We start from the raw sequence: 16991 nt of genomic DNA, 5'->3' as shown, positions 1-16991 counted from the left end.
CTCGGGTGTCAATGGTGTATGCTGCTCATTGTTTTGGGTCGGCTTCTGCGGCAGCGAATGCTGCTCCCGCTCCATCTTGAGACTCTCATTCAAGCAGTTGTAGACAGAGTTGATATAGTTTTCCGAGAAAGGTATGGACGTGTCATGAAGAGGAAACATCACAGGCATCTGTCTCTGTCTTTGTCTTCAACTTTGTCTTCAGCTCCGTCTTCGTCATCTTCATCTGCCCAGCCTTTTTATGTCAGACATTGGACAGACATTGGAGGACTCTTCCGACCACGTATGTGTGTCAGCCATGTTTCTGACATTTAAGCAACTGGCCTTTGGTAGGCTTTTCCAGACAGATCTCCAAGAGGAATTCTTTAGTGGTTTCATATTCCCCTGATCGTACTGTTCAAATTCATGAGAAAAACAATAAGACTCCAATTAAGAAGTCCCATGTAGAGAAGCCTTCTGTAGATCAGCTCACTCCCGGGTCCTGCAGTTCTCCCTCGCATGTGGAAAATCCATGCGTACATTTACTTGCACCCAATGTCGACCGTTGTCTTCTTGGTCATGTTTGCCTTTGAGAGACGTGTCTCTTTCTAGCTCATGCGTCCATGCTGAAAGTCTCCGTCATCCCAGAAGTTCTTGGTTCACGTCTGTATAGGTGTTCGTCTGTCCATTGTTCTCGCTCTTGCTCTCCCAGGAGGGTTTGTGATTGTCGCTCAGTTTTCCAGGCTGTGTTTCGAGACACGTCCGTGAAGGGAAACATGCATGTGCAGTTTCTCCAGATAGGTCAGGCTTAGAGCCTTGCCCTTTTTCATCGTAACGCCTCTCTCATTCGCGATCTCCTGGAGGAACCATGATCTCCATTCTAGTTCAGTTGGCCACGGACGTGTCATTAGACCTGCACAGCTGTGTAATGATACACGTCCATCACATAGAAATCGGAGGTCTATCTCCCATTCTTGTGAATGGGATGATTCCCATAACCTACCTTTGTCATTGGCAGGCATTCAAGCCCCCAAGAAGGTGTTAGGACCTGTAAGGGCCTTTGCCCCAGTTTTAAACAAGGATGTTCCCCTTTTGGATCTAACTGATAGAATTGAAAGAGGTTTCTGTGGTCAGGAGGTAGAAGATTTAGAAAACCAGGAGTTTATTACTACATAGGCTGAGGATTTTGAGCTCATTCATGAGTGCAACAATCTTTCTAAGGAAATTGCAATGACTTCTTTGGATTTCTGTACAGGCATTGACACTTTGCTTGGTCCTAAGAAGGATTCAAAGACTTCTATAGAGTTGCCATGCTTGAATTACGCTGATTCTGTTCTGAGTCATGTTAATTCTCTTATATCTGGGCGTTATAATTCTCTTCGATCAAATAAGTCATTCAAGCTTCTACCTCCACCACTTCCTCGACATAAATGATTTTACACAACCCCTAATGGCTCTGCAATGTAGACAAGTGGACCCAGATCTGGTTCATTTAGTTCCAGGGTTGTCTTTGGCTCAGGTTAGGGCAGAGGCCCTTCCTTCACTCCTTAGGAGGCTGCTACCTTGGAGTCAACCGCCTCTTCTGCTCTCCAGACTGTCTCCTGGATATGATTTTTACCAGTTTCCAGCTGGCGCTAGAAGAATTTATCCTTACGTTAAGACAGCAGGTTTGTTAGCTATGGAAAATACAATTTAATTAAAAATTTGTCATTTTTATAGGTGCAGTATGATCCACACAACAGACTTACAGAATAGTTTACATTCACATCTTTACATCACCATTGCTCTCATCAGCGTTTCTGCGCTCTCTTATTTTTTACATCCCTGCAATTCTTTGCAAATAGAATTTTTTTCATTCCATGTTTTGAATAAATTAAGCTTTGAATAAAGCTTAATGATGTGTGTTTCTTCTTATGTTTCATGCAATTGTTCCAGTTTGCACTGTTATAAGTATAAGAAAAGTTAAAGATGAAATATTATGCATTAAAAACTGAGCATAAATTATTGACTTGGGAGATTATTGTTGTTTAAGACTTATCAGTTCACTACATCATAATCTCATTACTTATTAGAATTATTGATCAAAATAACATACAGTATATCTAAAGGCAAAAGTTGGTTTATTGAATAGGTTTAATTTGCATTATCTGGTAATATTTTAAATATCCTGTAAAGATATTATTTAGGCATCATCAAGCTGCTGAGTGCATCTTTGCTCTGACCAGGAAAAAACCTGATATATTTTCTGCCTGTAAATGTTACTGTATTCTGGATTTTTGTAGATTCATTATTATAAAACATGTAAAAGTAGTTCTTCCTAATATATGGTAACATTTGTTTATATTTTAAGCAGTTATTTTGAGCAGAATGAAATAGCACATGTTGGCACAATGTCAGCTAAATCTGACATTAACATATGGTAAAGTGATGCTGTATGTACAACAAAAATACTTTTGACAGTAGTACAGAATCTTCACAGCTTTCCATGTACTGTAATGTAGGTAATTATCATGTATTAAATACTCTGTAGTTATATTGTTTTAGTGAGATATATTTTAATGACATTTGTTAAATATTTTCCTCTTAAACAGCAAAAACCGTTACTACTATTTTTACATGGCATGGGAGGAAGCAGTGATTTATGGCGACAACAGCTGTGGTATTTTGTTTGCTGTGGTTATGAGGTAAGGCCAATTTTATTTCCTTTTAGTAATTGTTCAAAGACTGTGGTCATCTTTTTCACACACACACACATACACACGAGAGAGAGAGAGAATAATTTTTTTTTACATATCCTGATAGCTTCTTAACGCATGAGAGTCTTCAAGAATATACATCAGGAAAATTTCAGTGGTATTATTGAGGAACTACTGAGCAACATTAATAATATCTTGGACTTATCTACATGAACTCAAGTCAGTACATAGTGTTGTGTGACTATAATCTATGAAAAAGTGGGACTTATTTTGGGGAGAAGTGCAATGCTTTTTTCTTTTTACTTTCCCTCCACTCCCTTTGATATCTAATTTCTTCAGTCAGGGGTGTCCTCCCACTGAGTAACGAAATCCATTAAGTAACGAAGATTACGTGCATTTACATGATATCCTGGAGCAATCTGTATAGCTTACAGTGTAAAACAGTTCCATGTAAACAATTCCATTTATAATTAATATTATATCCTAACCAAGATTTTGTAATTGTCATTCAGTTTAGAATATTTATTCAATTCCAGAGATATATTTACAAAATTATTGCATCTGAAAATTTGTACAGTATAGCCTAACTAAAATGTAGCATTATGTAGTTATACCTGCTTATGCTTACAAGATATTTAAAATGCAGAAAACTCTTATAGTATGAAAGACCTTGAACATATTTATGTTTCTCTTTTAACATAAATTATGAAACACTACACATTTACTATGCTTCCCCCCTTTCTCAGGTAGAATATTTAATTGACATTTATGTAATACATTATGTTATTGTACATTATTGCAGACCTTTCCTCTCTGGGTTACTCTTTACATTAATCACATTGTATTAAGGGATATCAAGTTTGTCAAAACTTGGTGTAAAAGACAGATATCCTAGTTATAAACATTTCCCGGGCTTGTTCAACTTTAGAAATAGTTGGTACAATCTAAGGATAAATATTTTATTATTGGTATAAGTAACTAAAATTTTTTTGTATGTGGGTATGTATTCAGGTGTCCATTATAGCAGAAAATACAGTTTTACTTTCAATGTAGTAATTTAGATTTTTATGCACAAAGCACCTGTAAATGAAATATTTCTTGCTTATTTAACAGGTTGTTGCACCAGACTTACTAGGCCATGGGTTAAGCTCAGCTCCCAGGGATCCATCGCAATACACCTTTTCACAAATGCTTGATCACATTACTCTTGTCTTTGATCTCTTTATACCTCAAGGACGAAAGTGTGTTGTGATTGGACATGGTTATGGGTAAGGCAATTCTTATTGGGCAACTTTGATAACTTAGGTGTGCTCTCCAAGGTAAAATGCTTGAGAAAAGATGAGTAATGTACATTACAGTAAATAGCTATTTATTTACCTAATGAAATTTTTAAAAATTTGTTTTAATTTCTTTTTACAGAAATGTTGATCAATGAAACTTCTGAATGATAGGTAGAGTGGAACTTCAGTTTCATTCTTTGCCAATGTTTGAGTCATTTTTAATATACTGTACAGTACCAGGGAAACATTTTTTAAGCTTATTAGAACTGCGGTCAAGTGTCTTGTTGGTAGTAATCTTGTAAGGATTAAAAATTTACATATTTCCAAATTCTATAAACGTCTAGACAATTAAATGACAAAATGTATTCTTCCATATTTAATGTACTGTACTACATAGAGAATAATAGTAACTTGAGTTTTTACAATATTTGTATAATGTAAATTAATCATTGTATTCCATGTCTTGCATATTTAGTGAACAGTTGTTTTACCTTTTATATATAAAGATAGTTTGAAGCTTATTTTTCCCCCCAAAATTGTTATACAGTGTTGATTTTTTACAGGGCATCCTTGGCTGCAGCACTAGCAAGGGGACGTCCATTATCCGTAAGATTGGTGGTTTTGGTAAGCTGTGGTGGGCCGACTCCACTTATCCCAAATCCTCCTGCCAAATCCATTATGTATTCATATCTAGCCACAATTCTGAGTCCATTTCTGTCATGTGGCTGTTGCAGGTCAGTGAAATAAAAGACATTTTAACGTAAAATTAGTCTTATCTTTCAATTAATATATTCTTGAGACATGAACCAAGTGCAATTTACATCAATTTTAATTTCTTTGGTAATTTTTCTTAGTTATTTGGTATGTAGAAGTGTGCATGTGTATAAGTACATGTATGCATTGCATTAAGATAAACTGTACACTTATTGTGCATTTGCTTGCCTTTCTCTTGCTTTTTCCTTCTCAAAAATTTAATTTTTGAAAGAGAGAGAGAAAGAGATAGAAGCACAAATATTTTTCTGCTAAAAATGTTTTTATGATATAGCAGTTTGTCAGATGAACCCATAATCATAAATAGCCTCATTTTGTGGAAATGAGATTTGAATACAGCAAGAGCAGTTTGGAATTCAGTTCCCATCCACTTGAAAGAGCTTGAAAGACAAAAACTCACTGTGCATACCCAGACCATGTTCCATCTTCCCACTGAGTGCAGGCACATACTGAGATGCTCTTCAGTAGTAGTACCTTAAGTGTTTTTTGATGTGCCATTCATTTTAATTCATGATTACCACATTGAAATGCTTTTGTAGTGGATGGTGAAATTTTGAGTGTTAATGTTTTGTTTTATCTTTTGGCCAGTGGTGTTACTCCCTGGTCTTTGGTTACTATGAGTAGAGTTACTTTGTTTTGTAACGTATTTCCTTAAATTTTGGTTCCTAGGGATTGCGTGGTTATGATATCTTTTTGGGGCTGTAATTCTTTTAATGCAGTTATGGAGTTGCATCAGTAGTTGTAAATTTTTTCATTATTGAATTTCTGTAATTGTGATTATTTCAATAGTGCACTGTTGCTTTGCTTGCCAGTTTCATGGTAATGGGTTATCTTCAGGTTTTAATTTCTTTTTTGAGATATTCTTTTTACAGTGAAAGTTTTCCATTTATTGTGGTTAATTATGTCACAGTGTATGTGTTGGGACAGATTAGTGTTCTTGCAACTTGTCTATGTTCTTGGATAAGGATCCTCATGAAAATGTCCTTCATATCCAGGCCAACAGTGTTCTCTGTAGAAGACATGTTGGGCATAAGTGAACTCATCTGTTGATTGGTGATTTCCTCATGACCAGAGAAGAACTTACATGTATCATATGACTAAGACCTCCTTTGATGCACCCTCTAATTGGTTGCTGTTGAGCCATGTTGTCAGTCTTGCAGTCAAAATTTAGGTCTGTTTACATGAGGCTTCCATATCTTCGTTGTCCTATTCTCCTGAAGGCCTGAAAGATCCCTTTCCTCATGAAGTCAGTGTGCTACCCAGGAGAGGTTTACCTGTCTCCTGGTCACCCAGTCCTTTGAAGCCCTGGTTTTGCTTCCTGCTCATCTTTCATTATCATCATTATCTGTTCCTTCCATCCCTACCCCTATGCAAATGATCATCTCATGTTTCATGTTAGTTTTTTTTTTTTTTTTTGCTAGTCATGCTTCTTCCACTGTGGATACCTGCTTGTATGAGAAAAATTAATTTTCTAAATGCAAGACTTGATTCATTCACTGCATGAATTCCAAGACACTTCAATCATCTTAGAATAAAAGAACAGCAGCAGCTAGTCCCATGAGGTTGGTGCATGCTAATAATGTCCTTTAGGTTTATAAGTGATTGGCATAACAGTCTGACATAGTACAGTGTCTGTAAACTTTATTGTGCAGTGTCATTTATATTTTGTGGTTTGTCTAGTCATTATGTTTTTATTTTATTTTTACCTGTATGTAGCATTTATTATACAGTACTTACAAAACACATGAAATATGCAAACATTATATCCACCACTACCGGTTGCTTGTGTACGATGATTTAGTTGATCTTGAATACATAGTTTGGGTAGATGATCCTAATGTGATGAAGGTCTTAAATGATGTTTCCCTTGCTAAAGTATTGTATCTTTTGAATTTTTTGGGTTATTACATTTATGCTATACTGCAGTGTTATGTTCTTCTTTTGAGTCTGTAGGTTTCATTGATGTAGAGTATATTTGCATAGGCTAGCCAGAGTTAGGCCAGGAATTTTGAATATCCTAGTATACGGTAGCATTTTCACTCATAAAATTTGCGCTTTGGAGAAATCCTCACTGCCACTGAATGAAAAGGTAGAGTACGTAATATAAATACAATATATATATATTTATAACTTACATAAGGAAAACATGTCTGTGCTTAACAAGTTTTCGTGTAGCCTAAGTGGCTTGTGAAATCAAGGTAAAATTAAGTTTTATAATGAATTCAAAACAATATTTGCATGATAAGTTACATAACTTTACTTAACCTTTTACTAAAAAAAAAAAAAATCAAATGACACAGTGCAGATACAAACACAAAATTACTAGGGGAAAAACAAGTGAGGAGCTCATTAACCCTAAATCCAAAGGTTTTGAAAATTATATTAAGTTAAAGAATTACACTTAAAATTTTTATAAAACAGTACTTTAAGCATATTTTTAATAGCAATGAAATATACAAGAATATCCTGGTTAAAAGTGATTGGTCACTTTTTAAAACCAAAAGTTAACTAGCTAATGGTACATTGCTAATTAGATGCAAATGCTCACGCTTTTGATAGTTATAATTTTAAATTACAGTAGTGCAAATAAAACAAGTTTAGTTATTTAAAGAAAATGAAGACTTAGCTGCATTATAAAAAAAAGGAAAATACAGTACTTACAGAAACTACTATCAACCCAGGGATGAAAACCTGGAGTTACTCAGAACACCAAGTTGCAAATTACTTAGAATTACTTAGAATTTTACAATTAGTGGTGCAGTGCAAAAATTATAATGTAAGAATAGAGTAACTGAAATACAAAATTAAAGATAAAATATGCTGAAATTACTACAGTAATCACGAGAATCCCTGAAGATAGAACCATTAATTAAATGTTTCATAGGGAGGTTGGCCATTAGAGCTAGAACCACTTTGGAAAAAAAGGGTACTACTAGTGAATGTCAAATCCTGAGAAGTGAAGACCTTTTGGCAAATTTTCTTAGCTGAAAAAAGATTGGGAAAGTTTAGACTTCCAGGCTGTCTCAAGAATGGATGAATGTATCAGCCTTCTAGGCTGGTGGATCTGGAAGGGCTGAGTAAAATGTTGGGAATTTGTAGTAGAGGCTGGCCACAAATAGCTCGTTCCTGGCGTTTCCCCACATTTACCATAGGGCTCTATATACACCTGGATGAGACATTGAACAATGATTCGTAGGAAAGAGCTTGATCCTTCGTGATTAAGGCACCTAATGCCACACTTCCTTCCCTGAGCAACCCTTGTAGTGATCACCTGGTTTTCTTTGCCCCGTAGATCCTGATTACCAGATAACAAACTCTCCAGTATTTTATGCCTGTTTGTTTTTTCATGTCTGGCACTGTGGTAAAGTTGTCCATTGTCACCCCACCTTCCTTGCCTCTTGACTTGAAGTATGACAGCCAGCAAATCCAGAAAGATTACTGTAGTTCCGGGATATTGATATACTGCTTCTTATCCTGAAGAGACTAATTCCCAGTTGCTTGGAGGTCCAGCAAATGAGCTCACCATATTTATACAAATGCAACTCTGAAGGAGGCATAACCAATGATGCTACTACTTGAGGTTCTGCTGATCTTGCTACCATTGTAGAACTGAACTTAACCCTTAAACAGCGACTGGATGTATCGTAAGTCGACTAAAATTGTCTGTTGGGTGATGAGTGGACGTACCGTACGTCGACTACAAAAAATTTCAAACTTCGGTCAACTTTGACTCAAACGAAATGGTCGAAAAATGCAATTGTAAGCTAAAACTCTTACATTCTAGTAATATTCAGTCATTTACCTTCATTTTGCAACAAATCGGAAGTCTCTAGCACAATATTTCGATTTATGGTGAATTTTTGAAAAAAACTTTTTCCTTGCGTCCGCGCGGTAACTCGGCCGAGAATTTCAGAAATTCTTTCGTCATTTTGTCGTAATGTTTGCACCGTTTTATATTAGCCGTTACATAAAGTTTTATATATGAAAATGTGCACAATTTCATGTAAAATACAACAAAAAACAACCCATGGTTGTAGCTTTTATCATTTTGGAAATATTTTCATATAAATCACGATAAGTGCCAAAATTTCAACCTTCGGTCAACTTTGACTCGACCGAAATGGTCGAAAAACGCAATTGTGAGCTAAAACTCTTACATTCTAGTAATATTCAAACATGTACTTTCATTTTGCAACAAACTGGAAGTCTTTAGCACAATATTTCGATTTATGGTAAATTTAAAAAAAAAAATAAAACTATCCTTACGTCCGCACTCGGTAACTCGGCCGAACATCTAAGAAATTCTTTCGTCACTTTGTCGTAATGTTTGCACCGTTTTATATCAGTCGTTATATAAAGTTTTATATATTAAAATGTGTGCAATTTCATGTAGAATACAACGAAAAATAACACATGGTTGTAGCTTTTATCAGTTTTGAAATATTTTCATATAAATCACGATAAGTGCCAAAATTTCAACCTTCGGTCAACATTAACTTGACCGAAATGGTTGAAAAACGCAATTGTAAGCTAAAACTCTTACATTCTAGTAATATTCAATCATTTACCTTTATTTTGCAACAAATTGGAAGTCTTTAGCACAATATTTCGATTTATGGTGAATTTTTGAAAAAAACTTTTTCCTTACGTCCGCTCGGTAACTCGGCCGAACATCTCAGAAATTCTTTCGTCACTTTGTTGTAATGTTTGCACCGTTTTATATTAGTCATTACATAAAGTTTCATGTATGAAAATGTGTGCAATTTCATGTAGAATACAACAAAAATAACTCATGGTTGTAGCTTTTATCAGTTTTGAAATATTTTCATATAAATCACGATAAATAGAAAAAATTCTACCTTCGGTCAACTTTAACTCGACCGAAATGGTCGAAAACTGCAATTGTAAGCTAAAACACATACAGTGTAGTAATATTCAATCAATTACCTTCATTTTGCAACAAATTGGAAGTCTCTAGCACAATATTTCGATTTATGGTGAACTTTTGAAAAAACTTTTTTTTATGTCCGCACGTTACGAATTCATGCATCATTTTGTGATAATATTTTCTCTGTGTTGCTTAGATCATTTTACAATTTGTTATATACCAAAATCATCGCAATTTAGTGTACAATACAAAGAAAAAAAAATAACTCATTAGGTTTAACCGTTTTGCTCACAGCACGATTTGTATACAATTATATATGAACTTTTTTTTTTGCACTGTCATATATTTCAATATTTATATATGATAATGATATTTTTTCATTTCTGATGGTTGCATACTAAACTTCAGGCAATGACAAAAAAAGGAGCCAAAAATGAACTCTTAATCTTAAAAACTAAGCGTGCTGTGATTTTTAAAAAAACTTTTTTCCTCTTCGGCGCTAACTCCCAAACGCCACCAGCATGCGGCAGACACTTTTGTAAAAAGAGGCTCGGCGTTTAAGGGTTAATAGGATTGAGGTGCTTTGAAGTTGGGTTGCAACTGACCAAGTCTTAATGAACTGCAGTTTAATGGAATATATTCTAAACCAGCTGCATTAATGTATGCAACAACTGGATACTTCATTCCATCAGGTGAACAAAGTGCATGTGGTGTTGATGTCCATCCCGAGATAGGCTACTCTTGTAAACCATGCCAAGTCAAACTTCTTCCAGTTGACTTGGAGACCCAGAAACTTTCAGAGTTGGAGGAGCTGCTGAAAGTGTCAATGAAGTACTGCTGGTCAAGCCAGTAGTCCAGTTATCTGGAGCCTTAACCCATTCTTGTGTGTCCTTGTTGTAGCTGGAGCAAAGTTCTGGAAAAACATGAGTGCAGTTGTTAGCTAAAGTAAATAAATCATGAATTGGAAAGGCATTCCTAACCATATAGAGTATATATATCACATGAATGAAGGGGCCACAGAATTGTGGATGTAAATGTTCCTCAGGTCCACAGATGCTATGAAATCTCTATCTCAATTGGAGAATTATGTTGGCAGCTGCAAACATATAACTTGAGAATTGCAGAGTTGCCAAAGGCCAGTAGCATTGTGCACTTTTCCAGCATTGACCTCACGTTGTCCAGTGCTCAGGACCTCTCAGTATCCTGACTTTAGGATCCAAAATTGAGTGTCTGTGAGGTTATTGAGGCGGCAAGTCCAGAAAGGGCTCACTATCTATATGCTCCCACAACTTCTAACATTTCTGGAGACAACCCCCACAGTGAAAGGAGTTCATGAAAGGCATTTGTAACATTTTTCCTCCCCTTTCCAGGGGTTCTTCTACCTGTGTGGTAGGTTCTTTCCAGACAAAAGGCAAGTGTTTTCTCAAAGCAAAAACCACCCTCATTGGTTTGAAGGAAATGGTGTTCTGTCTTGATTGTGTGGTTTTCCTTTTTCTAACTTGAGGAGACAGACTACTACTTGCTGTTGGTATGTCCTTGTCTCTCTCCTTACTGGCTTCTGGCACAAATCTACTGATAGGTGTGGTTTTCAAGTTCTTCATAGTTGTTCTACGTTGCTACTAAATCACATTTCTTTATCAGCTCCTTAATCATGTTATGTAGGAAGAGGTGGACATTAACAAAGGCAGCAAACTAGAGCTCAGTTGTATTGGATGTTGACACAAAAGTCAGGGAACATTTGCCTTCATGTACAGAACCTTGTGAATCACCAGAACCAAAGCTTTACTAAGCAAAGAAAGCACTCTCTTGGCATGAAGTCTGTCTTCTATAACATAGTGTTGTCTACCTAAACAATGTGTACCTTCTCCAGGTCATGGTTGTTTCCCTCCTACTGGATAGCAGTCTTCTTCCTTCTGCAAAACAGAGTCTACCACTGATGAAGTCAAGGTGGAAGGGAAGTTAAGTGCACTGATCTCCTCCTGTTCTGTGTTCATTACCTGGAAACCAAATTCTGGCTGGTCAGAGGCCTAAACCTGATGGCTGAAGTTGCTCTTATGACAGGGGGATGCACCTACAGCCATCCAAACGGGCCAGATCAATGATGGGACCAAAACCTCCCTGATGTCATGAGGTGCAAGAAAGAATAAATTTAAGGAGTCATGATCTGAGACCAGACTTGTGTCAAGGGAAAGGGACATGAGCTGTAGCGTGAACTTTGAAGAAAGCAGCACTCATGGCAAGTGGCCTGCACAGTAACAAGATCAAAGCTGCGCTAATGCGAAAAATTTTGATGTTGGAGATACGACTAGGGCACTCAAGAAGGGGAGCTGTGACCAGAAGTCAAGACCTGAGCCAAAACTAGACCCTGCTAATGCCAAAAATGCTGGTGATGGAGACATGACTAGGGCACTCAAAAAGGAGGAGCTGTGACCAGAAGACAACCAAGCCAAGACTAGACTCCAAGGGTGTAGTCTTGGCTTGGTTCTGTCTTTTGGTCACAGTTCCTCTTTTTGAGTGCCCTAGTCATATCTCCAACATAGATATTTTTGGTATTAGTACAGATTTGATCTTGTCACTGTGCATGCCTCTGGTCACGAGTGCTGTGTTCTTCAAAGTTTGGGCTGCAGCCCATGTCACTTTCCCTTGACAAAGGTCTGATCTCAGATCATGGTCCTTATGCTTAGATATTCTTTCTTGCACCTCATGATATCTGCCCTTGGTCAGAAATGTCAAGTAATTTGACATATTTGACAGGTTCACCCTCTGCCCTTAGCTCCAAGACTCAGGGAAAGACTGGGGTTGAAATTTGTTTGTCTAAAATTTTTCATAGCCCACTATAGAAATGCATAAATATTTTACAGTATATTATTAGTGTTATTTTTATTATTAATATTTGAAAATTAGTACTTATTGTTAGGTGAATCATTTATTTATCATACAAAACAAATAAATATACCATAAAAATTCTCTCATCTCAGTGAGAGAGAGAGAGAGAACTGAGATAGGAAGGGAGAAAGAGAGAGAGAAACAGGTCCCCTGAATGGAGGGGAGGAAGCCAGATTTTTACCATCTGTTTCTCTCTGTCTTTAAGTTCAGTATTATTTCATCTTATTACATATTATTCAATCTTACAGTATTATTATTATTATTATTATTATTATTATTTATTTTTTTATTTTTTTTTTTTTTTTTTTTTGTGTGTCTATCACAGTCATCCTATTCAACTGGGTGGTTTTGATAGTGTGGGGTTCCGGGTTGCATCCTGCCTCCTTAGGAGTCCATCACTTTTCTCACCATGTGTGCTGTTTCTAGTAGCACACTCTTCTGCATGAGTCCTTGAGCTACTTCGGCATCTAGTTTTTCCAGATTGCTTTTCAGGGATCTTGGGATTGTGCCTAATGTCCTTGTGATTATGGGTACTGTTTCCACTGGCATATCCCATATCCTTCTTATTTCGATTTTCAGGTCTCGCTCGATGGGCCGGAGTTCAATTCCCGCGGCCGGCTGATGAAGAGTTAGAGGAATTTATTTCTGGTGATAGAAATTCATTCCTCGCTATAATGTGGTTTGGATTCCACAATAAGCTGTAGGTCCCGTAGCTAAGTAACCAATTGGTTCCTAGCCACGTAAAATAAGTCTAATCCTTTGGGCCAGCCCTAGGAGAGCTGTTAATCAGCTCAGTGGTCTGGTAAAACTAAAGTATACTTTTTTTTTTCAGGTCTTGATACTTATAAATTTTTCTCTTTCTTTCTCATCTACTCTAGTGTCCCATGGCATTGCGACATCAATGAGTGATACTTCTTGATTTTGTCAATCAACATCATGTCTGGTCTATTGGCACGTATCACCCTATCTGCTCTGATACCATAGTCCCAGAGGATCTTTGCCTGATCATTTTCTGCCACTCCCTCAGGTTGGTGTTCATACCACTTATTACTGCAAGCTAGCTGGTGTTTCTTGCACAGGCTCCAGTAGGGCTTTTGCCACTGAATCATGCCTCTTTTTATACTGGGTCTGTTTTAGCGCCGGACATTCACTTGTTATGTGATTTATGGTCTCATCTTTCATATTGCACTCCTTGCATAGGGGTAAGATGTTATTTCCATCTATTGTTCTTTGAACATATCTTGTTCTTAGGGCCTGATCTTGTGCCACTGTTAGCATTCCTTCTGTTTCCTTCTTGAGTTCTCCCCTCTGTAGCCATTGCCATGTTTCATCGCTGGCCAGTTCTTTAGTTTGTCTCATGTACTGTCCGTGCATTGGTTTGTTATGCCATTCTTCTGTTCTGTTTTTCATTCTCCTGTCTCTGTATATTTCTGGGTCTTCGTCTACTTTTATCAGTCCTTCTTCCCATGCACTCCTTAGCCACTCGTCTTCACTGGTTTTCAGATATTGCCCTAGCGCTCTGCTCTCGACGTAGTCTTCTATGCTTAGTAGCCTGCTCCCCCCTTCCTTTCGTGTTATGTATAGTCTGTCTGTATTTGCTCTTGGGTGTAGTGCTTTTATGTATTTTCATGTGTTTCCTAGTTTTCTGTTCTATGCTGCGGAGTCCACTCCACTCCACTACTCCTGTGCTGTATCTGATTGCTGGTACTGCCCATGTGTTTATGGCTTTCATCATGTTTCCGGCATTGAGTTTTGACTTGAGTATCGCATTAAGTCTTTGCATATATTATTTCTTGACCATATCCTTCATCTCTTGGTGTTTTATATCCTCTCCTATTATTCCCAGGTATTTCCATCGTGTCTCATCTAAGTGTTTGATGCTGTTCCCATCTGGTAGCCTTATCCCTTCAGTCCTTGTTACTCTGCTTTTTTGTATGTTAACCAAGGTGCATTTTTCTATTCCAAACTCCATCCTGATGTCCCCAGATACAATCCTTACAGTCTGGATTAGGGTATATATTTCCTTGATGCTCTTACCATACAGCTTGATGTCATTCATGAACATCAGATGGTTAATTGTGTTGCCTCCTTTCTTGAGCTGGTACCCAGCATCCATCTTCAGTACTTTTGTCATGGGAATCATGGCTACTATGAAGAGTAGTGGGGACAGTGAGTCTCCTTGTAAGATCTCTCTCCTGATGTTAACCTTTGCTAGTCTTATCCCAGAGCTTGTAAGTACTGTATTTTCTGGGAAGCTGATGGTGTTTTCCTCTGCCCCATATATTTTCAGGCATTCTGTTAGCCACATGTGAGGTATCATGTCAAAGGCTTTCTTGTAGTCAATCCATGCCATGCTTAAGTAGGTTCTCCTTCTCTTACTATTCTTCATTATTATTTTGTCTATCAGGAGCTGGTCTTTCATGCCCCTACACATCCTTCTGCAGCCTATTTGTTGGTGGGGGATGGTGTTTGTATTCTCTTATGTAGTTGTATAGCCTTTCACTGATGATACTGATGATACCTGTTAGCAACTTCCACATTATTGGTAGGCAGGTGATGGGCCTGTAATTACTTGCTGTATTTCCCTTGTTCTTGTCTTTCTGTACTAAGGACGTTCGTGTGGTCATCCATTTGGGCGCTTGGTGGTTTGTGATACAGTGCTGGAGTTGTTCTGCTCTTCGTGGGTGTAGGGCCTTGAAGTTTTTTAGCCAGTATCCATGGACTTCATCAGGACCTGGGGCTTTCCAGTTGGGCATTTTTGTTATTGTTATTATTATTATTATTATTATTATTATTATTATTATTATTATTATTTAATCTTATTAATCTTAATATTTGAAAATTAGTGATTCATTTTTTTATCATAAAAAATGTATTTAGTCATGAAAATAACATCAAAATACACTAATTAGTGAATATTTCTCGGTGAAAAAGTCGCGAATTGCCAAATTTTCTATGTTGGATACCATCTCACATAGGATTAGAAGGCAATGAAAAAGCTGACACCTATGCAAAAGAGGCTAGAACACTCCCAATATCAGCAGAATTATTACCATTAGAAGATTATACTAGATACAGTAAAGCGGTGATTAAGAAGAAATGGCAAAATAACTGGAGGGAAAGCAATCTTAACAATAAATTAAGAGAAATAAAAGAAACTGTAGACCCGTGGCCATCATCCTATCAGAATTGCCACAGGTTTTCAGTAATGTTGACACGGCTAAGAATTGGCCACACTAAACTGACACATGATTACCTGATGAGTAACCCCCATGCCCCTATACCTATGTGCGAAATATGTAATATACAAATAACAGTAAAGCATATTTTAAAGGTATGTCCAAAATATAGAATCCAAAGAGACATTTTATTTAGAAGATATTCCTTTAAAGATATACTGTCAGAAAATGACAAATTTTCACTTTTTAATATTTTAAAATTCCTTAAATTTAATCATTTATACGATAAAATATAAGATTCATAGAATAATTTATAATATATTCCTAATTAACTTAATTAGTTCTTAGATTAACATATGTCGATAGGTTTAATTAAATTATTAGAGTTTAAATAGCTTGTCTAATCCTTCGGGCCAGCCCTAGGAGAGTTAATATTAACTCAGTGGTCTGGTTAAACTAACGTTACATTTTTTCGCAAATAATTTATAGATATGTTCCACTGAAAATCATGTGAATCTGTGAGTCTGTGAATCATGAGAATGCAAATGTGGGTTTACTGTATTCCTCATCCCAGGAGCTAAAGTTAAGCACATAAGAACTGTACTGAACATGAATGCCATAGCACAGGGATGAAGTGGAAGAGAGCTGAGAAACATAGTTAAAGCTTACTATGAAGATAAAAGGTTGCTTTACCAAAACAGGAGACAAATCTTAATTCACATTGTAGGGAAACTGATGTACTGATGTTCTAGAGACTTCAATGCAGAAGGAATATTTGTTGGTGGCTATGTAGAGCACTTCTTGCTGTGCTCTATACTTAAAATGCTTCAACTGTGTGACATTCAGGTCCTGGTAACTGCTGCATAGAATCAGATGTGAAAGTATTTTATGGTTTAGTCATACAACTTCTCAAGGACATCACAAAATCACGAATGTAAAAAAGTGAATGTTAAGAGTTAGCTGGGACAATGATAAAGGAAAAATACAATATATAAAAAAGCTGTTATGCATAAGAACACAAGTTTGTAATGCTTATATCAAATACTTATAGAACACTTTAGAACACTTCGTGCAGTAAGCAACAAAAGTAGATTACTGTTTGTGTCACCATCATCATCATCATCATCACCTCCAGTGCCTCTGTGGAATTCTGCCACTGATGTCTTTCCCGCGCTTTACCTTCCACAAATCTCGACACATCTCTAGTCTCCAAGTTTATAGTTCTGGGCCAAGTAGGTTTGGGTCTTCCAGCTCTTCTGGTGCCCATGAGAGCCTGGTTGACATTGTCACATAATGTTCTCCCAGGGGTTGTGTG

General features: G+C 36.9%; 1 protein-coding gene across 2 annotated transcripts in view; it reads left to right on the top strand.

Annotated features, from left to right (window-relative positions):
• The window catches only part of LOC136838862 (uncharacterized), a 95626-nt gene that overhangs the window by 61301 nt on the left and 17334 nt on the right, over positions 1-16991 (top strand). For both annotated transcript variants that reach the window (XM_067104523.1, XM_067104522.1), the window contains exons 7-9: positions 2568-2660; positions 3786-3940; positions 4516-4686. In XM_067104523.1, coding sequence (XP_066960624.1) covers positions 2568-2660; positions 3786-3940; positions 4516-4686 — 419 coding nt within the window. The remainder of the gene's footprint in view (positions 1-2567; positions 2661-3785; positions 3941-4515; positions 4687-16991) is intronic.

This window comes from Macrobrachium rosenbergii, chromosome 5 (genome assembly GCF_040412425.1).
Source record: "Macrobrachium rosenbergii isolate ZJJX-2024 chromosome 5, ASM4041242v1, whole genome shotgun sequence".
NCBI lineage: Eukaryota > Metazoa > Arthropoda > Malacostraca > Decapoda > Palaemonidae > Macrobrachium > Macrobrachium rosenbergii.
This window is presented reverse-complemented; position numbering and strand designations above follow the sequence as displayed.